Here is a 19,191-nt window from a genome sequence, read left to right on the forward strand (position 1 = left end):
AATTCTCCGCACTTTGCCTTAAACTGCGCTTGATACCGAAAATCCCTTTGAGCTTCATAGACATAAAAGAAATGGAATGCATAGTTCCGAGAAATATTTTCGTCTGCTTTATTAGCGGTATGTTGAATACAGATGGGTCAAGGAAGAGCAGCGATGGGGGGGGGTATGTTGAGATACTTTACAATGATTAAGTTGGGGAATAGCTAACTAGATGACAGGATGCAAAATGCAGGAGAGGGTATGCCTTTTTTCGTTTACTTTGTCTCTTCGAAAACCTCCTCCTTCCCGTCATGGACTGGAATAATGCCATCCAATTCCTGGAGGGCGATCTCAGAGATGGGTCCCTTGAACCACTTGCGGGCAGAGAAAGACCAGGACAAAGTCGTGAAGACCAAGAGGAATCCGACAGCGGCTGGCGTAAAGTTGAAGGTATCAACATTGCTAACGGGCCAGCTCTGGGGCAAGTTGAAGATGACGAAGATGAAGGCTGTCCAGATGACGGCAACCCAGCCGATAGGCTTGGAGTACCGCCCGAGGTTGAATTCACGCTGAACAAAGGTCGACGATCCGACTGTGATGCGGAGCAAGATAGGGATCGCGTATGAAGTAGTGAAACCAATGATAGAGATTCCAGAAATAGCGCTGAGGGTGGCAGTCGAACCCAATGATGGCAGAGCAAGAATAATGACGACCACGACCGAGAGCCAGACAAGGCGCAAGGGCATCTGCGTGCGCTTGTTGAGCACAGTCCAGAAGGGTGAGAAGGGAAGACCGCCATCGCGAGAAAAGGCGTAGAGCATGCGGGAGTTGGAAGCAACAGTGGCCACACCGCAAAGGAATCCAGCAAAGACAATGAGGAAGATGAGAATACTGCCACCAGTCTTTCCAGCGCAGTCGAGGAAGATCTGGGGAGCAGCACCGAATGCGCTGGCAACAGTGTTGTCGTAATCCTGGATACCGAAACTGAGGGCCAAGGCCAGACCAAGGCCGATGAGGAACGAAGCCAAAATGGACATCAAGATTCCACGGGGCCCATTAACGTATGACTTGTGGGTCTCTTCAGACATATGCGCGGAGCTGTGCAAGTTCAAGGGTGAGAAATTGGATGGAGATGTCAGAGAATTGAATGATAATTGAATTGTCGCAAGCCATGGCAAACATCAAGCATCGCAAGACTTACGCATCATAGCCGAGCATCGACCACTGCGACTGCAAGAGACCAAGCAGGAAGACAAAGACAGGCGAAGCGTTTGAGGACGTTGTGTATCCAGTCAAATCCCTGAACTCTGTGAAGACAAACTTTGGAGACTGGAGCTGAGGAGCACCGACGAGGACGACAACGATGATAGCAATGGTGCCGAAGATGTGCACACCGACCGAGACCAACGAAGCGACCTTCAAAGCGCGACCGCCTGCAGTGTTGATGATTCCAGCGAGAATCATCAGAGCCGCCATGATGTAAAAGTTCTTCTTGCCCGAGGGCTCATATTCCGGTTGCCAGACAGCGATCAGGGTATTCATGAACGTGGCAGCAGCAAGGACGGATCCGGAACATCCAGCAACTATTTTCAGTTCGCCGCGCAAAGGAAATGGGCCAAGGTTAGTAAAAAATTGATTACACAAAGCTGGAGCGATTACGGCAAAAAGGCAAATCTAATGCATGCATGATGTAGGTGCTTACCCTGTCCGAGAATGTTGAACCAAGCTTCATACCAAGAGAACATGGGTCCCCACTTTGGGCCTCCTCTGCAGAGAAAACAAGACCATTGTATTTCTTACGTTAGATGGCGGTCATTCTTGAGCAACATTCCTGCATTGTAGAACACTCGATTCTCCACGGTACTTACAACTTTGCAGTCCAGAAGTACAGACCACCGGCAGTTGGGAAGGTACTGCAAATCTCAGCCATGCCCAAACCGATAAACATAACAAAGAAGGCGACAAGGAGCCAACCCCAGACAGCGACGACGGGACCTCCAGTGATCATACCGAACCCGAACAGGGGAACAATACCGATCAGGACCGAGGCATTGGTCAGGGTGAAACCAAAGTTCTGAAGACCAGTGAACTGGCGCCTTTTGAGTAAAGAAAAAGGGATCGATCGTTAGCATTTTGGTACTCGGTGAAGCGCAACAGGTACACTGTAAATAAAAAAATAATAACCTACTTCATGTTTTGCTTGTAGCCCAGCTATTTGAAAAAAAAAAAAAAAAAAAGAAGAAAAAAACAAAAATACGGTGAGCTTTCTTTTCTTCATAGGTCAAGCTGAATGGAATGAGTACTTCAGAGCGACGATCATGAGATGAAGGATGGTTTGAATCCGGTCTCATTACCCCGGCAAGACGAGCCTCGTCCTCGTTAAAGTCGGCAGGGTGACCCTTTTCGCTGTTGTCCATGGCTGGCGGATATGTGTGGATAGGGGAAGGGTGGGTGCTGTAAGAAGAACGGACGAGCAGGGGGAGCAGGAGCAGGAGCAGAGAGAAAAGAGGACTACGGGCGTGGATGGGATCCGGCTTTATAAGTAGGCTATTGGCCCAGGATGGGCCGGGACAAGCTCAGGAAACATCCGAGTACAAGCATCCCGCAAAGAAGTCTAACCTTGAGCCACGGTGTTAGCCTAGCCCGCTATTCCCCTGTGTAAGCAATGCTCCGACAGCGAGGCGGTCCTCTTCCTCCAGCGCCACAAGCACATGTGTAGGCAACGCTCCAAGCGAACTTTTTTTTTAAGCTTTGGAACCAGGCACGTATCTCTATTGGCTCTTGCAATCTCCCAGCCTAAGCTGGGTCTTCATGTGTCGAGGGAGCATCAAAACACAAACATAAACACAAACACAGACAGCGCACAAACAGAACGCAGCCCAACGACAAAGTCCACGCGACATTCTGCATTGTTTGGTGCCACTCCAGCACATACAAAAAGCAGCCATCCATGCAGCCACATCTATGCATGCTCCAGGGTCAAGAATAGGCTAGCACTCCTCCAAGGCGTACATACACAAATACATACAAGATCTCTATGTACTTGGTGCGTGCGATCAACTCTGGGGGGAGCGAATCATCGGAATTTGAAATGGCTTTAGAGTAGCGACACTTTACGTTCGTTGGGGTAATGGACTGCACTCCCTCCAAGGCCCTTTCTTCGTCGTCTTGAACATTCAAGTCGCCTTGTGTGAAGATCATCGGGGAGGAACCCAGAGTGGTGCAGATGCGACCCCTATGCGGCTGAGCTGATTATGGACACTGCATTTCACCAAACACAAGAAGAAGCAATCGTTCGGAACAATCATAATTGGACTTTTTATTTATATGATGATGTTGGTGTTTAGTACTATTGACCTGGTAACAGAACTGTTGGACAAGAAGTTCAGGCGAAAGCTATTTCACTGGAGAAACTGGTGTTGTTGAGGGAGCAGCGGCTGAAGACGAAGAAGATCCGATACGGCCTATATCCTGCAACGACTGATCCTTGATTAACTGAATCAACTCCCGCTCCTGCTCAGAAAACGCATCCTTTTCGGAGCTACTCAGCGCCTCCTGGTGGGTGTCCGGCCGCTTTCTATGATATTGAAGTACTTGTTAGACGTGATATCTCGGATCATATCAACCGCATTAATAAAGTTTTTACGAGGTCCTTACCCATTCCTGATTGCTGTGGAGACATCTCCAGGTTCAGAAATCCGGTAGAGATCATTGGCAAATGGGCCCGCATAAGACTCCAACTTGGGTGATTGCGAAACACCCTTGCTCTTGCTGTTGATAGAGTCCATCAACGTGTATCCAGAGCCGACTCCAGATCCTTCGTCAATAGCAATGGGACGTTGAATTAACATGTCGGAGGTCTTGTTGTGTATATGCTGTAGACCTGAAGCCTGCTGAGCTGCAGTAACATCTATGGACTGGTTTGCTCTGACTGTCCTGGTCGATCTGCAGCGCTCTATCATATTATCGTAGGCAGTAAACGCCATAACCAACTCCTCGTTGCAGGCCAAGAGAGAAGCTATAGAATTGGTGTCATAGTACGAAACAAGGCAAAGCTGTGAGACGAGAGCTCATTCGGAGATTCTCAACTTTAGTGTACTTTGTGATACTTACTAAGGCATTTTTCATTGGGAATGGGTGCCTCGGTAACTTCGGTCAGGTATATTTGGATTCCGCGGTGCAGCGTAATGCACTTTGAGTGGAACTCCTAGAAAGTGATATCGCATAGGTTTAGTAATGCGGGCGAGATTCGTATCTTGCGGTATACTGAAAAATGAATCCGTACCAAGATCAGCTCGTTTTCCTCAATGGCCTCGAGCTCAGGATCCGCAAATGAGACAGCCTCGACCAGCATATGGGCAATGTTGTTTGCCAGACCAATATCCTGAAATATCTGCATCATTTTCTATCATCATAGTGTATGGTTGTTAATGATGCAAACAGGGTTCTTCGCTTTGCCGAATTAAGTGGTATCAATGCAATGTTCTTGTACCTCTTTTGCCGTAAGGACTGGGGGTGGATGCGGTGCGGCTGCCCTCGCTGCGACAGGTGATGGGGAATGTACTACCGGGTTGATCTGGTAGGCATGAAACGATCGAGGGTGCAAAAAAAAAACAAAAAAAAAAAGAGAGAGGTAGTGAGTGCTCGATCATCAAAACACGCTTTCTCCTAGGCCGATTAAAATCGTCAAGTGTGTTGATTAAGACATACGTTATGAAGCACGCCAGCTTCGAGCATGCGGCGGTAGAGGTCGGGAATTACAGTCAGACTCGGATCTTGAGAAAACGCAATGGCCCAGATTGCGAGCCTTTCCATTAAGCGGGCCTTTACCGGGTGATCCGTCCTCTACAAAGGAGACGGTCGTGGACGTTTACGGTCCAGGTTAGCCCTTCGATTGCAGGTATTATAAAAGGTTGTTCATAAATGGTTATGTCCAGCGTTTGTTGATCATCTTACATGTGATAGGAGGACATGGCTGATTTCCTCCGCAAACTTGGCGGTGGCAAGTTGAGCTACGGGATGCCGTGCAAACACACCAGGATGGACGGTTCAATGGATGCATGTATGTATATATGCTTGGGTTAATGTCTGCAAAGAAACTGGAGGCAGGACGTCGTTTCGATCGTTTATTTTTGACTTTATACCTTTGTATCTGGACCCGCAGCAGTCAATTAGAGCCTGATTGATCTGTAAAGGAAATGGACGCAGAAAATCATAAGTAACTTAATACTGCATGGGGGAAGCATGCAGCTCCAACTCTAAATGATTAAACACCTCCTCGGCCTTACAGTGATCGCATTCATTTGCTGCTGGGGGGTTCCCAGGCGCAGCTTCTTTCGCAAGGCCCTTGCAGCTTCTCTGGGACTATCGTAGGCAATCGAATAAGGTACAGCCGTTCAGATCGTCGCTTCCATGGACGCAGCTCGTCTCTAATAAATATTTTTCAAGTATTTTATATTACCCGTCTTCGACAGAGTTGACTTCCGCACAAAGGTTCACAACGGTTTGCCAATTGCTTATCACCTTCAAGTTGGTGATGATTTCTAAGGCATGAAATAATGATACACACTGTTGTCAGGACCTGAAATTAACAGATGACTGTCGTTGCAACCGAAATCAAATGGACCTGAATGTACCTATGTAACTGGTAATAATGGTTTCTCTTGTAAACAAGCCCATTGCGATGTTGGTTTGGAGGGATGAAATAGGAAGGCGTTCTTGATATGAAAGGAGACGAGGATGGAGTGATATGCTGGATTGGGGGAGGTGGAGCATGAATCAGATCTCGATATTTATCAAAAAAAATAAGGCTGCGGCTCGTGGACGAAAACATGAGCGACAATCATCACAGTGAGTATGGATGACTATCGAAGAGTTAAAAAAGGGCTCCTTGGTTGAACAATGTGGTACAGGACAACAGTCAGGCGTGGTGGCAAAACACGGACAGCAGGGGGATGCTCAACATCCAAGCTTCTTTTTCTGATTCTGGTGTCCGACGCGTATAGTTTGTTGAGGAACGGCTCTCTGATGGGAAATGGGGACAAGGCGGTCGATCTTCTTAATCGGTCCGCAACTGTCAGTTGACACTGTTTTTGAGAGCATGGGGGGGCTCATTCACAATTCAAAAATACAAAGGACTCCTGAACAGAACAAAAGGAGTTCTTTTTTCTAGGCTTTCTTAGACCACCGACGGTTATGGACGAGCGGATTGCTTTTGTATATAGAGGACGCTTGGAAATGTGTAGTGATTAAAGGGTATCTTATTGTCGTCATCAAGATAGACGTGGGAGTGCTTCGTTAAAATGACTGGATGTGTTTCAGTCTGACGCGAAAGAAAACAGCGCTATGCTATGCAACGCGACGCGTCGTGCCTTGCTCACTCTCAGCTCCACCAGAGTAGCAATAGGGAGGAAATAAGGAGCTGTGGATGTAGTCAAGCAGCTTTGTCCTTATTTGCTAAACCCATTGCGTTGGAACAGCCCCTCCCGCAGATATACCGTACCGTGCATTTTATGGTACATCACGAGAACTCTATCGGCACATAAACCCATACCATGCCCGGGTCCATGCCCGTCCAATGCATTGCACTATCTTGAAAACATCCAGCCGTTTCCCTCTTTCCTCCCTCTCCTCGGGCAAGGACCTATGGATGAAGGAAGGAGGGGGAAGGAAGGGGTGAGCAGCCAATGAGGGATGGGCCGCTTCCCTCCTGAATGATGAGAAACAGTGCTAGAGATGAGCGTGGCACTGAATGCCTTATGGTGATCCCATTCACCCTTTTTTTTTCTTTTCTTTTTTTTTTGGGTTGTTTGGTTACATTCTCCTGAACTCGCTCCTTCCCAGCCTCCCATCGTCACTGGCATGGTTGCTTGCTGGCTTTTGTTGCCACGCCATTGTCGATTCTGTTCTTCCTCCTCCTCCTCCTCTTCTTTATTCATCTCCGAAACTGCCGTCTCGCCTCTCCCGACCTCAACAATATCACTAGCACAATGAACTCGCCAAAACGTATCGCCGACTACTTCTTCATAGTCGGCCTCAGAGACGATACCAGCCTATACCCCCCAGACACTTATGAAGAACACCAAGCAGATGCTACAACAGAGTTGGACGAGGAAGGGGCAGACAACGTCAATATGGCGCGGACTGCAGTAGTAAACGCAGGAAGCACAAGTCCACGCCAAAGTACAGAGCAACACCAGGGACAACAACAGCAAGGGCAGCCAGGACAGCCTCCACGACCAATTGATCCCAGGCATCTCCGCCCAGGTCTAACCAGCACACCAGTGGGCCAGCGTCGGCTCTCTTATGCTGCAATTGCTGCCTCCAACATTGCCAGCCCAAAGTCCCCCTCGAATTCTACCACCACCATAGTACCCTCGCCCCTCTCCAATTTCTCCACTACCAGACCATCCAACAGAGCACGTTCACAAACAATGACAGTTATACCCGTCTTTGACCAACAAGAACCGGAGACTTTGGCGCAGCGAAGTAAGTGTCCCTTTTTTTTTTTTTTTTTTATCCTTTCACTGATTGTGCCCTGTGCACGTCTGATGCCAACAACGAGTTGTGGGTTTCCATCTACAATCATACCCTGCCCAAGTTTTTTATTCACACGCAGCTGTGTTCTTTTTTTTTTTTTTCTTATCAATCAGGTCCTCAGCCTGTACGTTCTGTACGACCTGCTCGGCGGTTGAGTACAGCATCGATGGTTGGACCACCTCGACGGACAGTGACACTGAATAATGTCAACAATCCAGGAGGCGCCTTACTACAACATAGGCCGAGCTATCGATATGTATCAGCGGGAACGCTCTACAAATGCGTGCAGGAAGGCATTGAGCACGATAAGAGTATAGAGGGAATGCAGGAGAACATCGAACAACGCTCAATGGAGAACCAAATAAAAAAAGAACAAAATGGACTTGGTAAGACCACATAGCCTGCTTCCAAACGACGGGCGGATTTCTTGCAGCCATGCCATTTTTAAGAAACCCCTAAATATTTGCTTTTGTCAGGTTCTTGTATCCTACGTAGCTAATCATGCACCCTTTCTCTTATGCAACTCAATGGCCCAACACAGTGTCTACACCAGCAAACAATGATAAAGCGACAACAACCACGCAGGAAACTAAAGGTGCTGCAGTTGGAAAGAATGGAAACATGATCAGGAACCGGACCAAGCTGTCAGTCAATGGTGAAAAACCTCCGGTACCACCAGACCACCGAGAAACCAAACCGGAGCAGCTCAATGTTCATCCTGCAGAGAGGGCGTTCACACCGGTTGTCACCTGTCGGTACCCAGAGACGAACTGGAAAGACGCAGAACCATTCCCGACATTTTTGCCCATGGTAAAGACTGTAATTGGGCAGCACTTGAGCGCAGAGTCAGGAATGGCCTTGGTTGTCATGATTCTTCTTAACCACGTAGCTTCTTCTTTGTCGCCCTTGGCACATAGTTTTGCTTTCCAGCAGACCTATCGTTCAAATTTTCAGATGAGAAACCGCCAACAACATATCATTCGTTTGTGCTGACCCAAGAAACTGGAGGGCGGTCCTACGCCATGTGCGTGACAATGTATGAACGACCACCACGCCGAATGCATCATCAGTTTGAGAACATTTGTCAGCGCTGGACCCGGAGTAAAATGGTAAGAGTTTATTCAATTGCTTGTATGTGCACCAAGCCTCGCGCGGGCTTAACAATCCTTACGTTGCACTCGTTGGATAGTCTGAAAGCGAGATCGAATACGCTCGAGCCATCAAAATCAAAATCGCACGGGAACGAGAGCTGCTGAAAGGCCTTCAGATCCAGCTCAGAGAAGAAAGGACACTGGGTCGAAGAGCGAGACAAGCGCAGCTACAGCGAGAGGTTTCAGACTCTGAGGAGAAGCTAAGCCTGCTGCATGATCAGATGAAGCCTTGGAAAGGCCTCTTCATCGAAGCTGAGGACGCATGGATACCTCGGTGCATAGGAGTCGTGAGCACCGTACCGTATCACTATCTCTTGCGCGATTGGCTTCTAGCCGTTGTTGTCGCATGTGCTGGAGGAGTGGAACATCCAGGGCTGAGTGTTAGCTCGCTTCGGTTGGAAAGGTAAACAATATAATGTATTCCGGTACTTTTATGCTGACATATTCTAAAGTCTTTGAGAAGACTACCTAACGCTCTCCCACGGTCTTCATCACTGTAGCTATGTCAAGAATTTGATCCACGAGGTTAACTTGCCGCCTTTCGGAAAGCTCGAGGTCGGGATTACAATCAACAATCGAGTCATCTATGCATCGCGGCCTGCGCTAAACAGCGTACCCATCGTTAAAAACGTAAGGAAGTTGATTTCGATAATTCTACTGGCCTCTTGTAGAGTGTGCAGCTAATCAGTCCCGCTCTCTTTTCTAGTTTTCGCTCTTCCCACTTTTCAGGTGTCTCACCGCAGAGGATATCGTCACTGTGTTGGAGGTACGGATGCCGACAGAAGAAATTTGACTGTCTTGTCTATATTCCAGGTTGTTAATAGCCATGTCCTATTGATCTATCCAGGTTATTCTCTCGGAAGGAAGGGTAGTATTCCTGTCATCTTACTTGGGAATGTTGACACTAGCCAGCGAGAGTTTCCTTTACCTCTTGTTCCCGCTGTACTGGCAAGGCGTCTACATTCCTATACTTCCCTCCGCACTCATGACATGTCTTCAGGCGCCAGTACCATACATTATTGGAGTGGAGCGCCGTACTCGTGATTCCGACTTTCCGCCGGAGGACGTAAGTGAACATGCAGACAGGTTTACATGCAGTATAGTGCGATTGCAGTTTGATCCGCAAACTAATTCAGGAGTGGTATAATGTAGGCATGCGTTGTTGATCTGGACAAGGGCACAGTCGAGGTTCAGTTGGCGCCAGTTCAACTCCCATCTCGTCAGAGACGGAAACTCATTCAGTCGCTGGAACAGTATGCACCAGCATCCGCCATCAAGCGCCCAGCAACAAGCGCCAACTTAGTCCTCGGACCACCGGCGTATGTTAAGGAGGCATTCCCCCACTCACGACTGACGTTGTTCTGTGGTGTTTCCCGGGCGCCGAGATGGAGCAGACGTGGCGAGCCTACGCGACCAGTTTCTATGAATGGAGTCTTAAATGGCAGTTCGACTTCAATCCATCATCGCAGTTCAATGGATTCTCGCAGCAATGGAATGACTGGTGAAGGCGGCAGAGCGTCAATGTCAGACACTTTATCCCTAAAATCTGTAACACAGAGTCCTCAGCAACCGCTATATTCAAAGGTGGTCGGAGGTATGGCGAGGTCTGCTTCAGATGGCATCCTGGATAAGAACCAGGAGTTGGAGAGGAATGATGTGCCAATGACCAAGGTATGCATTGGCGACGAGCTCGATCGAGTAATAGAGCCAAGTACCATCAACGTAATGAAACCATGATTTACGAACTCTTTATTGATTTCGTAGGATACACTTAATCGTGCCGAATCGATGAAAGAGACCTCGCCCCTCTCACAACATGTATGTAAATTGTGCGGAGAGTACTCTTGAAGGTATTTTAGAAATCTAGAGAACAGCGCCTGACGTCTTGCTGCTTCTTTTCTTGGCAACCAAAAGAGTGCCTCTGAATCGTTTAGGTCGGTGTCGCGCAAGGTCCTCTCACCAACAAGGGCCCGCTCGAGCATGTTTGAGGGTTCCAGGAAACATGAAGGCGCCAATAACCACCAATCTTCAGCAGGAATGCTACCGGCTCATCCTGGAATCGACCGACAGAATAGCGGCCACAGTATGAATATGAGCTCGATCGCCGGTACTGGATACGATGGTCCGGGACTAAGGCATCGTGCGTCATTTGCTTCGATCGACTCCTCGAGCTCCAGTGTTCTTTCAAAGTCACCTGTATCCACTATCACGTCCAATACAATGGTCAGCATCAATGGGCCTTCTTCAGCATCAACCACAGCCATCGCGATGAGTTCGGATGATGACGGCGGCAACGACACAGAGAAGATTCCGACCACAACCATCGAAGGACATGCATTGTCGTCTGTGTCGACCCCAGTACCGATGTCTCTTCTTAACTGTCGTTGCGGGATCTGTTCGAGAAGTCTTGCACCCCAGAACGCCGTCTACCGCTGCGAAGGATGTTCTCTTTATGTACACGCGGGATGTATCGAAGAGCTACTATATCCATGTGTCCCTCGAGGATTCGATGAGTCGGGTGTTTGCTGGAGCGTGCTGCAGATGTGGGCTGGTCTTATGAAGGGCTATCGATCGGGCATCGTGGCTAGTGTGCCCATGAACCACCAATCGAATCATCAGCATAATCATCAGCAACAGCAGTTCCATGCACCAAACCGCAGCCCTCGCAGACACAGCCACGCGAAGCAGCTATCGAACGCTGGGAGTGAGGTAGAGCGAGATGGCCGGGATCGACTATCCTGGGCAAGCTTCCAGAGATGGACAGGGCGGAATGGGAACGGAACAGGCAGCAATGGCAATGTCAAGGCCGGTTCATTTTCCCCGCCCAACCGTGCCTCGGCCAGCATGGAACAACTTCATCAGCAACCGCACACATCTCCACAACGTTCGAATACCATGACTCAACCATCGACGCGGCCACGGAAGGGTACCACCAGCAGTGCACATAGCGCACATAGCACACATAGCGATTTCGTGGCCTTTCACAAGGATACGTTTATGAAAGGAGTCGATAAGGAAGCGAAGGCAAGTGCGAAACTTGGACCGTGGGTTAACGTCGCTTTTGAGATGTCGTTTTGTTTGTTGAGGAGCTGTGCTGACACGTATCGTTTCAATTCCGTCCGTAATGCTTTTTTACGTACAGCCATTTATGTCTGCATTCACAGAGTCGCAGGCGTTTGCCCAATTTATCCAGGATCGAATGGATCGCTCGCCCGGCGATCCAGAAATTATGTTTTTCGATGAAGTGATTAAGGCCAAGATTAATCGCTCCCGGTTCAGGATCGGCAAGGAGGATACAAAGTTTTTGGACGTAAGGAAAAAAAGAAAAAGAAAGAGAAAAAGAAAAAGGATATTCTACAGCATGAGGATGCACAGCATTGGTAGCGATATTAATTTACTCCGCAACGAACTGACATTTTTTGTTTTCTCTTACATTTGGTAGGATCCAAGCTATGGAGTTCAGGGAACTGTCAAGGCTCCTCTACCCTCAGGCGAGATCCAAATTCATGGTAAGAGCCTTTTTTTTTTTTCGCGATATACTCTTGAGGATCCCCACTGGAATGCGCACAACCCCCGCTAACGAAAGCCATATCTACATATCTTATCCTTCATTTCTTTGCATTTGTAGATAATGATGAACGACGATTCCCTACCAAGTTGGACCCAGCATATCTTTAGAATATGTATTTATTAAATACCATGATGGGTAAAAAAGAATAAATGGATCGTCGTCGCAGAACTGGTTCCTTGCTACTGGTTGTTTCGCGAACATGTACATGACCGATTCGGATGTATAAACAAGTCATCAATGAAAGGCTCCTTAGTTCGGATAGCACCCCAGCACTGGCGTTTATCACACAGAGGAAGCATGGCGAATTTACCAAAGCCATGTACTGTAGGATGGTTCGAACCCATTGCAGGGCCCTGGATCTGGAGAGTGTGTATCAGAGAGAGCCATAGGCAGGTGCACTGCCGAGTGAAGTACAATGAGGAAGAGAAAGCTCGTAGTGCGGGCATGGACGAATGATTCTCTGGATATGGTTTCATGATTTGTGCTTTCTCCACTTCCAAGATAATCCAATAATATCTTCAAGATCCGTGGTACTTAAAATAACATTAACGCGACTGCAACGGCCAAGAGCGCGGAAACAAAAAGAAAAAAGGCCGCCAAAACGGCCGCTTTCTAGTGCGACAGCCGTGTGTTTCCGGAAAGGGATGATGATTGGAGAGATGCGATGCGAAGGAGTCATAGGTAATGGTTCTCGAGGGGCTTAATGTAATAAGGCCCGGGGACCGATGATCTCCACAAAAGAGCGTTGAGGGGCTTATGTGGGCAAAGCGGAAGAAAAAAAAACTTAGAAAGGGCGCTGAATGAGAGCCGTGCTACCATTACTACAGGGGGGCGTGGAAAGAATCACGAGTGAATGCTCATAAATGGAACTGAATTTGTACTTCTTCTTCCCCACACTCGACCGCATCTTCTTTTCTCTCTCTCTTCACCCTCTACTCCTTCTCCTTCCTCCCCTCCCCACTCCATTCCTTCCCTCGCATACCCCTCCCTCATACCCGTGTGCACCATGACCCTGACCATCGTTCTCCAGCAGGCTCGCCGTGGTGCTGCCAAGGTAACGGAACATGCGTCATAGCATCGTGTGTCTTCATTTTTGTTCCCACGGCTCAACTGCGCCTACATGCCTTCGGAAAGCTCACTTTGGACATTCAGAAAATGACGTCCGTTGAGTCTGATCCTCAACTGCCCTCGTCCAAAGGAACAAAGAAGCAGTGCCTGTGGTGGGCGAGCAGCGATTCGCGTTCAAGGCAGATGCATGGAGGAATCAGTTTTCTCATTGCTCAGGGCAAGCTTTCAGGGACCTCCAAAACTAAAACGGTCTTTTCATTTTTTGTTCCATATTTTTTTTTTTCTCCAGCAAGTGACAATTGCCACTTTCACAACGACTTTTGGTCGCCAATTCTCGACATTCCGCCCTCTGTTCAAGCAAGCGGATGGTGAGGTCGAGAACTTGAGCAAGGTCTTCCCCTCGGCAGAAGAGGCCGTCAAGGACATTCCCTCAGGATCAACCTTGATGGTCGGAGGATTCGGATTGTGCGGTATTCCCGAGAACCTGATCGCAGCCCTCAAGAAGCGCTCCTCAGACTGCAAGGACCTCACTGTTGTCTCCAACAATGCCGGTGTCGATGATTTCGGTCTCGGACAGTTGTTGCGCACCAAGCAGGTTCGTGTTTCCCTTTGTTATTTTTGTTTTTGGGGGCAGGGATGCAAGATGTAAATCGAGAGGATGTGCGTTCTCCTAAAGTGTAAAAAAAAACTAACTAACCACCACTTGTGTTGTTACTGTCGCTCCTTCTTGGCATACTGCCGCTTAGATCAAGCGAATGATCAGCAGTTATGTGGGTGAAAACAAGGAGTTTGAGCGCCAGTACCTCTCCGGTGAGCTGGAGGTTGAACTGACCCCTCAGGGCACCTTGGCAGAGCGTGTCCGTGCCGGTGGTGCTGGAATCCCCGCTTTTTACACCCCCACCGCATATGGAACTGAAGGTAAGCAGATATCACGGCCATTTTTATCATTGGTTCCTTGGTCCCCAACATCAAAGAGCACTCTCCTTTTGTACCTACTGTTTTCTCCTCTCACACGAGGAAGTCATTTTGATGCCTGGACTATGCGCATGTTGTCATGCATGCTAATCTCTTTTTGTATCTTTTGTTGGCTGAATAGTTCAAACCGGCGAGCTGACGATCAAGTACAGCCCTGACGGCAAGACTCTTATTCGCAGCAAGCCCAGAGAGGTGCGCGAGTTCAATGGCCGCAAGTACATCATGGAGGAGGCCCTTCTTGGAGACTACTCGCTCATCAAGGCCTGGAAGGGTGATGCCTACGGTAATTTGATCTTTAAGGGATCTGCCATGAACTTCAACCCCGTTATGGCGAAGGGCTCTAAGAACTGTATCGCCGAGGTGAGTGGCAAAAAAAAAATTGGGGATTATATTTTGTTTTTGCTGATGTGCATGAGGTGAACACGAACTAACTATAACAATTTGACATTCCACGCGTTAGGTCGAAGAGATCGTTCCCGTCGGCTCATTGAAGCCCGAGGACGTCCACCTGCCCGGCATCTTTGTCAAGCGCATCATTCAGGGCAAGAGCTACGAAAAGAGAATCGAGCGCCTGACCTTGACACAGGATAAGCCCGTCAGCGTCTCTGGCGACTCCGCTATCCCAGACGTGAAGGACGAGGCTGCTCGCCGTCGCGAAAAGATCGTCCGCCGTGCGGCTAAGGAGTTCAAGAACGGCATGTACGTCAACTTGGGTATCGGTATGCCCATGCTTGCCTCCAACTACCTGGAGAAGGGCGTTAATGTCCATCTCCAGAGCGAGAACGGTATCTTGGGCTTTGGTCCCTTCCCCAAGCCTGGTGAGCAGGACCCTGATATGATCAATGCTGGCAAGGAAACCATCACACTCCTGCCCGGCGCCTCGCTGTTCTCGAGTGATGACTCATTCGCCATGATCCGTGGATCGCACGTTGACCTGACCATTTTGGGAGCCCTTCAGGTCTCTGCCAGGGGTGACCTCGCCAACTGGATCATTCCCCGCAAGATGGTCAAGGGTATGGGTGGTGCCATGGATCTTGTTGCCAGCCCCGGCACCCGTGTCGTGGTCACAATGGAGCACTTGGCCAAGGGCGGCAAGCACAAGATCTTGGAGGACTGCTCGCTGCCCCTGACTGGTGTTGGCTGCGTGGACAGAATTATTACGGACCTGTGTGTGTTCGATGTCAAGGACGGCAGCCTTGTTCTGACGGAATTGATGGAGGATGTCTCTGTAGACGATGTCAAGCGCGGCACTGGGGCCTCCTTCAAGATCTCACCGGATCTGATTCAGAACTAAAATGCACTCCACTTGTAGATAACCAAAAATAAAATCGCAGTTTTTCAGAAAAAGGAAAATCATAGAAAAAAAAAAGTTGGTAAGAAACGCAAAAGGAGAGGGGGCAACAGGATCCACCAATCAAATGGAGAAATGCAGTAGGGAAAAATGGTGAGGACGTGCAGTTAGGGAGAGAAGAGGCGCGCCACGGCCCTTGTGCAGGTAGAGAGAGGCGAAGCGACAGAACTGCATGGAAAACTGACGAATTCTCTCGAACACCAGTCGACCAGTGGCGAAGGCGGCCTTGGACTCTCATGCGTCGCATAAATATCGCCCTTGCCCCCCCGGGGATGAAGGAATTATCTCTCTTTCTCTCCACCGAACCACTCCCCTCATTCCCACCACCACTCTCTCTCTCTCTTCTCTCGCCCACTCTTCAACCTTCGCCCCCACTCTCAAGAAGATCGCAATCTCATAATCCACACCTCCGTATCACACACACCGCAGCACATCATGTCGACCGAAACCTTCTCTTTCCAGGTAAGTAATTTCAAACCACGTTGTAATAAAAGGCTCACACCTCATTGCCTGAACTGCACATTCTGACCGCTGCGTATATTGTAAAAAAAAAATGTCTATTAGGCTGAGATCTCGCAGTTGATGAGCTTGATCATCAACACCTTCTACTCGAACAAGGAGGTCTTTTTGCGTGAGCTGGTCTCCAATGCTTCCGATGCCCTCGACAAGATCCGTTACGAGGCCTTGACCGATCCCTCCAAACTCGACTCAGAGAAGGAGCTCTACATCCGTATCACCCCCGACAAGGAGAACAAGATCCTCTCGATCCGCGATACCGGTATCGGTATGACCAAGGCTGATCTCGTCAACAATCTTGGTACCATCGCCAAGTCCGGTACCAAGGCTTTCATGGAGGCTCTCAGCAGTGGTGCCGATATCTCCATGATTGGTCAGTTCGGTGTCGGTTTCTACTCTGCCTACTTGGTTGCTGAGAAGGTCCAAGTCATCTCAAAGCATAACGATGACGAGCAATACATCTGGGAGTCTGCCGCCGGTGGTTCCTTCACTATCACCCGCGATACCGTCAACCCTCCTCTGGGTCGTGGTACTGAGATGCGCCTTTTCATGAAGGAGGACCAGCTCGAGTACCTCGAGGAGAAGAAGATCAAGGAGATCATTAAGAAGCACTCCGAGTTCATTGGCTACCCCATCCAGCTCGCTGTCGAGAAGGAGACCGAGAAGGAGGTCGAGGACGACGAGGAGGAGGTCAAGGAGGGCGACGCCAAGATCGAGGAGATCGAGGACGAGGACGAGAAGAAGGAAAAGAAGAAGAAGACCATCAAGGAAAAGAAGATCGAGAATGAGGAGCTTAACAAGACCAAGCCCCTCTGGACCCGCAACCCCGAGGACATCACCAACGAGGAGTATGCAACCTTCTACAAGTCCTTGACCAACGACTGGGCCGACCATATGGCCGTCAAGCACTTTGCCATTGAGGGTCAGCTCGAATTCCGCGCCATCCTCTTTGTCCCCAGCCGCGCTCCCTTCGACATGTTTGAGACCAAGAAGAAGCGCAACAACATCAAGTTGTACGTCCGCCGCGTCTTCATTATGGACGACTGCGAGGACCTCATCCCTGAATGGCTCAATTTCATCAAGGGTATCGTGGATTCTGAGGATCTTCCTCTGAACATCTCACGCGAGATGCTCCAGCAGAACAAGATTCTCAAGGTTATCCGCAAGAACCTGGTCAAGAAGTGCCTCGAGATGTTTGCCGAGATTGCTGAAGACAAGGAGCAGTTCACTAAGTTCTATGAAGCCTTTTCTAAGAACATCAAGTTGGGTGTCCACGAGGATGCCCAGAACCGTGCCAAGTTGGCTGACTTGCTCCGCTATCATTCTACAAAGGCGAGGGATGAGATGACTTCGCTCAAGGACTACATCACACGCATGCCCGAGAAGCAGAAGAACATCTACTACATCACCGGCGAGTCCCTCACGGCTGTCGAGAACTCGCCCTTCATCGAGGTCTTGAAGAAGAAGGGCTTCGAGGTCCTCTTTATGGTCGACCCCATTGACGAGTACGCTATCGCTCAGCTCAAGGAGTACGACGGCAAGAAGCTGGTCTCTGTCACTAAGGAGGGACTCGAGCTCGAGGAGGACGATCAGGAGAAGGCTGCTCGTGAGGCCGAGGAGAAGTCGTACGAGGGTCTCTGCACACAGATCAAGGAGATCCTTGGCGACAAGGTCGAGAAGGTTCTGATCTCGAACCGTATTTCCGAATCGCCCTGCGTCCTCGTCACCGGTGCCTTTGGCTGGTCCTCGAACATGGAGCGTATCATGAAAGCACAGGCCTTGCGTGACTCTTCCATGTCATCGTACATGGCCTCAAAGAAGTCACTCGAATTGAATCCCAAGAACCCCATCATCAAGACGCTCAAGGCTAAGGTCGATGCGGACAAGAACGACAAGACGGTCAAGGACTTGACGTTGTTGATGTACGATGTTGCTTTGATTGTTTCTGGCTTCAGTATCGAGAAGACGGATGTGTTTGCCGACCGCATCAACCGCATGATCAAGCTGGGCTTGGCCATTGACGAGGATGATGAGGAGACCTCGACCTCGGACATGCCTGCCCTCGAGTCTGAGGACAGCCACGCCGAGCCCTCTGAGATGGAGGAGGTCGATTAAAGACCGTGAACAACTTTGCTTTTCTCCGGACATACAGATCTTTCTTTTTTTTTTTTTTCAACACATCTTCATTGCCCGCAAAAAAACAATGTCCTCCCCTCATACTCTGTAATTAGCAATAGCACAATCCCTTTCGAAGAACAAAATAAATGCAAGCATACAATGTGACAAAAAGAAACGAGAGAATCTTTCGATGGATTCACAATAAGGGTGGGCTTGTATTTTTCTATTCGGGTTCAAGTCTCCCTATGTCTTTGCCACTAAAAGGACTGGAAGGTGATTTTGCCACCAAAAAAAAAAAAAAAAAAAAAAAAAAGGTCTAACAGCGCAGCGTGAATCAGAACAAGACAACACTATGTAGAATAAAGACGGAAACATTTGTTTGAGAAAGAAGAAACCATGTTCTTGTTCGCGGGGAATACGGAACCCCACACTTTTAACGTGCGACTGAGTGACCCAATGAACGATGGGGCCGGAAGGGTATTTTGTTGCCTGGTCCGTGGCCTGACAAAGGACTAAATAAGCAAAGTGGGGTAGATGCAGGCAGGCAACTAGACTAAGCATCCCTCGGATCGATTGCAATTAAGGGCACAGCAGGAGGATCACTGTAGGAGTGAGTCTCCCTGGATAGGGAGGCGCATTTACGGAGGGGAGCGATATCCGATCGATCCGTAGCTGCACATGTACTGTATTGCCTTCCAGTCGAGGTGGATAAATTCAGTCCGGCGGGTGATCGCACTGCAGAAGGTTGGGTCCATCTTCATATGGGAGGAGCACAGGAGCAGTGCAGCGAATCAGGGGCCAGGAACAGCCTACGGCAATCCGGCCTCGGAAACGCTGTCTATTTGCTCGTCGTCGGTGCCTCTCTCGGCGGAGGAAGGAAGCCCATCGATCTCTCTCTCCCCACCGAGGTCTCCGGGGGAGCA

General features: G+C 49.1%; 6 protein-coding genes across 6 annotated transcripts; 3 read left to right on the top strand and 3 right to left on the bottom strand.

The window, feature by feature from the left end:
• Positions 1-85: 85 nt before the first annotated feature.
• BC939DRAFT_120897 (amino acid/polyamine transporter I) lies at positions 86-2,543 on the bottom strand. Its single transcript, XM_051549990.1, has 6 exons — positions 2,334-2,543; positions 2,168-2,178; positions 1,848-2,075; positions 1,682-1,746; positions 1,181-1,562; positions 86-1,077 (listed from the first exon to the last, which is right to left on the bottom strand). The coding sequence occupies exons 1-6, from the start codon at positions 2,394-2,396 to the stop codon at positions 255-257; spliced, it is 1,572 nt and encodes a 523-aa protein (XP_051413607.1). The 5' UTR covers positions 2,397-2,543; the 3' UTR covers positions 86-254.
• Positions 2,544-3,316: 773 nt separating this feature from the next.
• BC939DRAFT_527893 (uncharacterized protein) lies at positions 3,317-5,910 on the bottom strand. Its single transcript, XM_051561437.1, has 11 exons — positions 5,616-5,910; positions 5,441-5,522; positions 5,268-5,343; positions 5,124-5,166; positions 4,936-4,991; positions 4,690-4,824; positions 4,472-4,555; positions 4,265-4,384; positions 4,093-4,186; positions 3,637-3,997; positions 3,317-3,556 (listed from the first exon to the last, which is right to left on the bottom strand). Exons 1-11 carry the CDS (start codon positions 5,752-5,754, stop codon positions 3,376-3,378), a joined length of 1,371 nt encoding a protein of 456 aa, XP_051413608.1. The 5' UTR covers positions 5,755-5,910; the 3' UTR covers positions 3,317-3,375.
• A 914-nt stretch (positions 5,911-6,824) lies between these two features.
• On the top strand, positions 6,825-12,397 carry BC939DRAFT_447810 (AEX-3 domain-containing protein). The gene is made up of 14 exons (XM_051555153.1): positions 6,825-7,467; positions 7,632-7,904; positions 8,060-8,328; positions 8,436-8,627; positions 8,708-9,072; positions 9,170-9,299; positions 9,376-9,435; positions 9,517-9,735; positions 9,822-10,340; positions 10,434-10,487; positions 10,584-11,693; positions 11,812-11,979; positions 12,112-12,178; positions 12,298-12,397. The coding sequence occupies exons 1-14, from the start codon at positions 6,969-6,971 to the stop codon at positions 12,345-12,347; spliced, it is 3,975 nt and encodes a 1,324-aa protein (XP_051413609.1). The 5' UTR covers positions 6,825-6,968; the 3' UTR covers positions 12,348-12,397.
• A 729-nt stretch (positions 12,398-13,126) lies between these two features.
• Positions 13,127-15,640, top strand: BC939DRAFT_447812 (3-oxoacid CoA transferase 1). The gene is made up of 5 exons (XM_051555154.1): positions 13,127-13,294; positions 13,598-13,903; positions 14,055-14,226; positions 14,405-14,643; positions 14,744-15,640. Exons 1-5 carry the CDS (start codon positions 13,247-13,249, stop codon positions 15,575-15,577), a joined length of 1,599 nt encoding a protein of 532 aa, XP_051413610.1. The 5' UTR covers positions 13,127-13,246; the 3' UTR covers positions 15,578-15,640.
• A 257-nt stretch (positions 15,641-15,897) lies between these two features.
• BC939DRAFT_447816 (Hsp90 protein-domain-containing protein) lies at positions 15,898-18,266 on the top strand (the record flags this gene model as incomplete). The annotated part of the gene is given in 3 exon segments (XM_051555155.1): positions 15,898-16,096; positions 16,199-18,225; positions 18,238-18,266. 3 exon segments carry the CDS (start codon positions 16,070-16,072, stop codon positions 18,263-18,265), a joined length of 2,082 nt encoding a protein of 693 aa, XP_051413611.1. The 5' UTR covers positions 15,898-16,069.
• Positions 18,267-18,388: 122 nt separating this feature from the next.
• BC939DRAFT_120966 (uncharacterized protein) lies at positions 18,389-18,929 on the bottom strand. The gene has a single exon (XM_051549992.1). The coding sequence runs from the start codon at positions 18,827-18,829 to the stop codon at positions 18,512-18,514; it is 318 nt and encodes a 105-aa protein (XP_051413612.1). The 5' UTR covers positions 18,830-18,929; the 3' UTR covers positions 18,389-18,511.
• Between the last annotated feature and the right edge of the window lie 262 nt (positions 18,930-19,191).

The sequence above is a fragment of the Gamsiella multidivaricata genome (assembly GCF_025024155.1).
Source record: "Gamsiella multidivaricata strain RSA 2152 chromosome Unknown BC939scaffold_23, whole genome shotgun sequence".
NCBI classification, from domain to species: Eukaryota; Fungi; Mortierellomycota; class Mortierellomycetes; order Mortierellales; family Mortierellaceae; genus Gamsiella; species Gamsiella multidivaricata.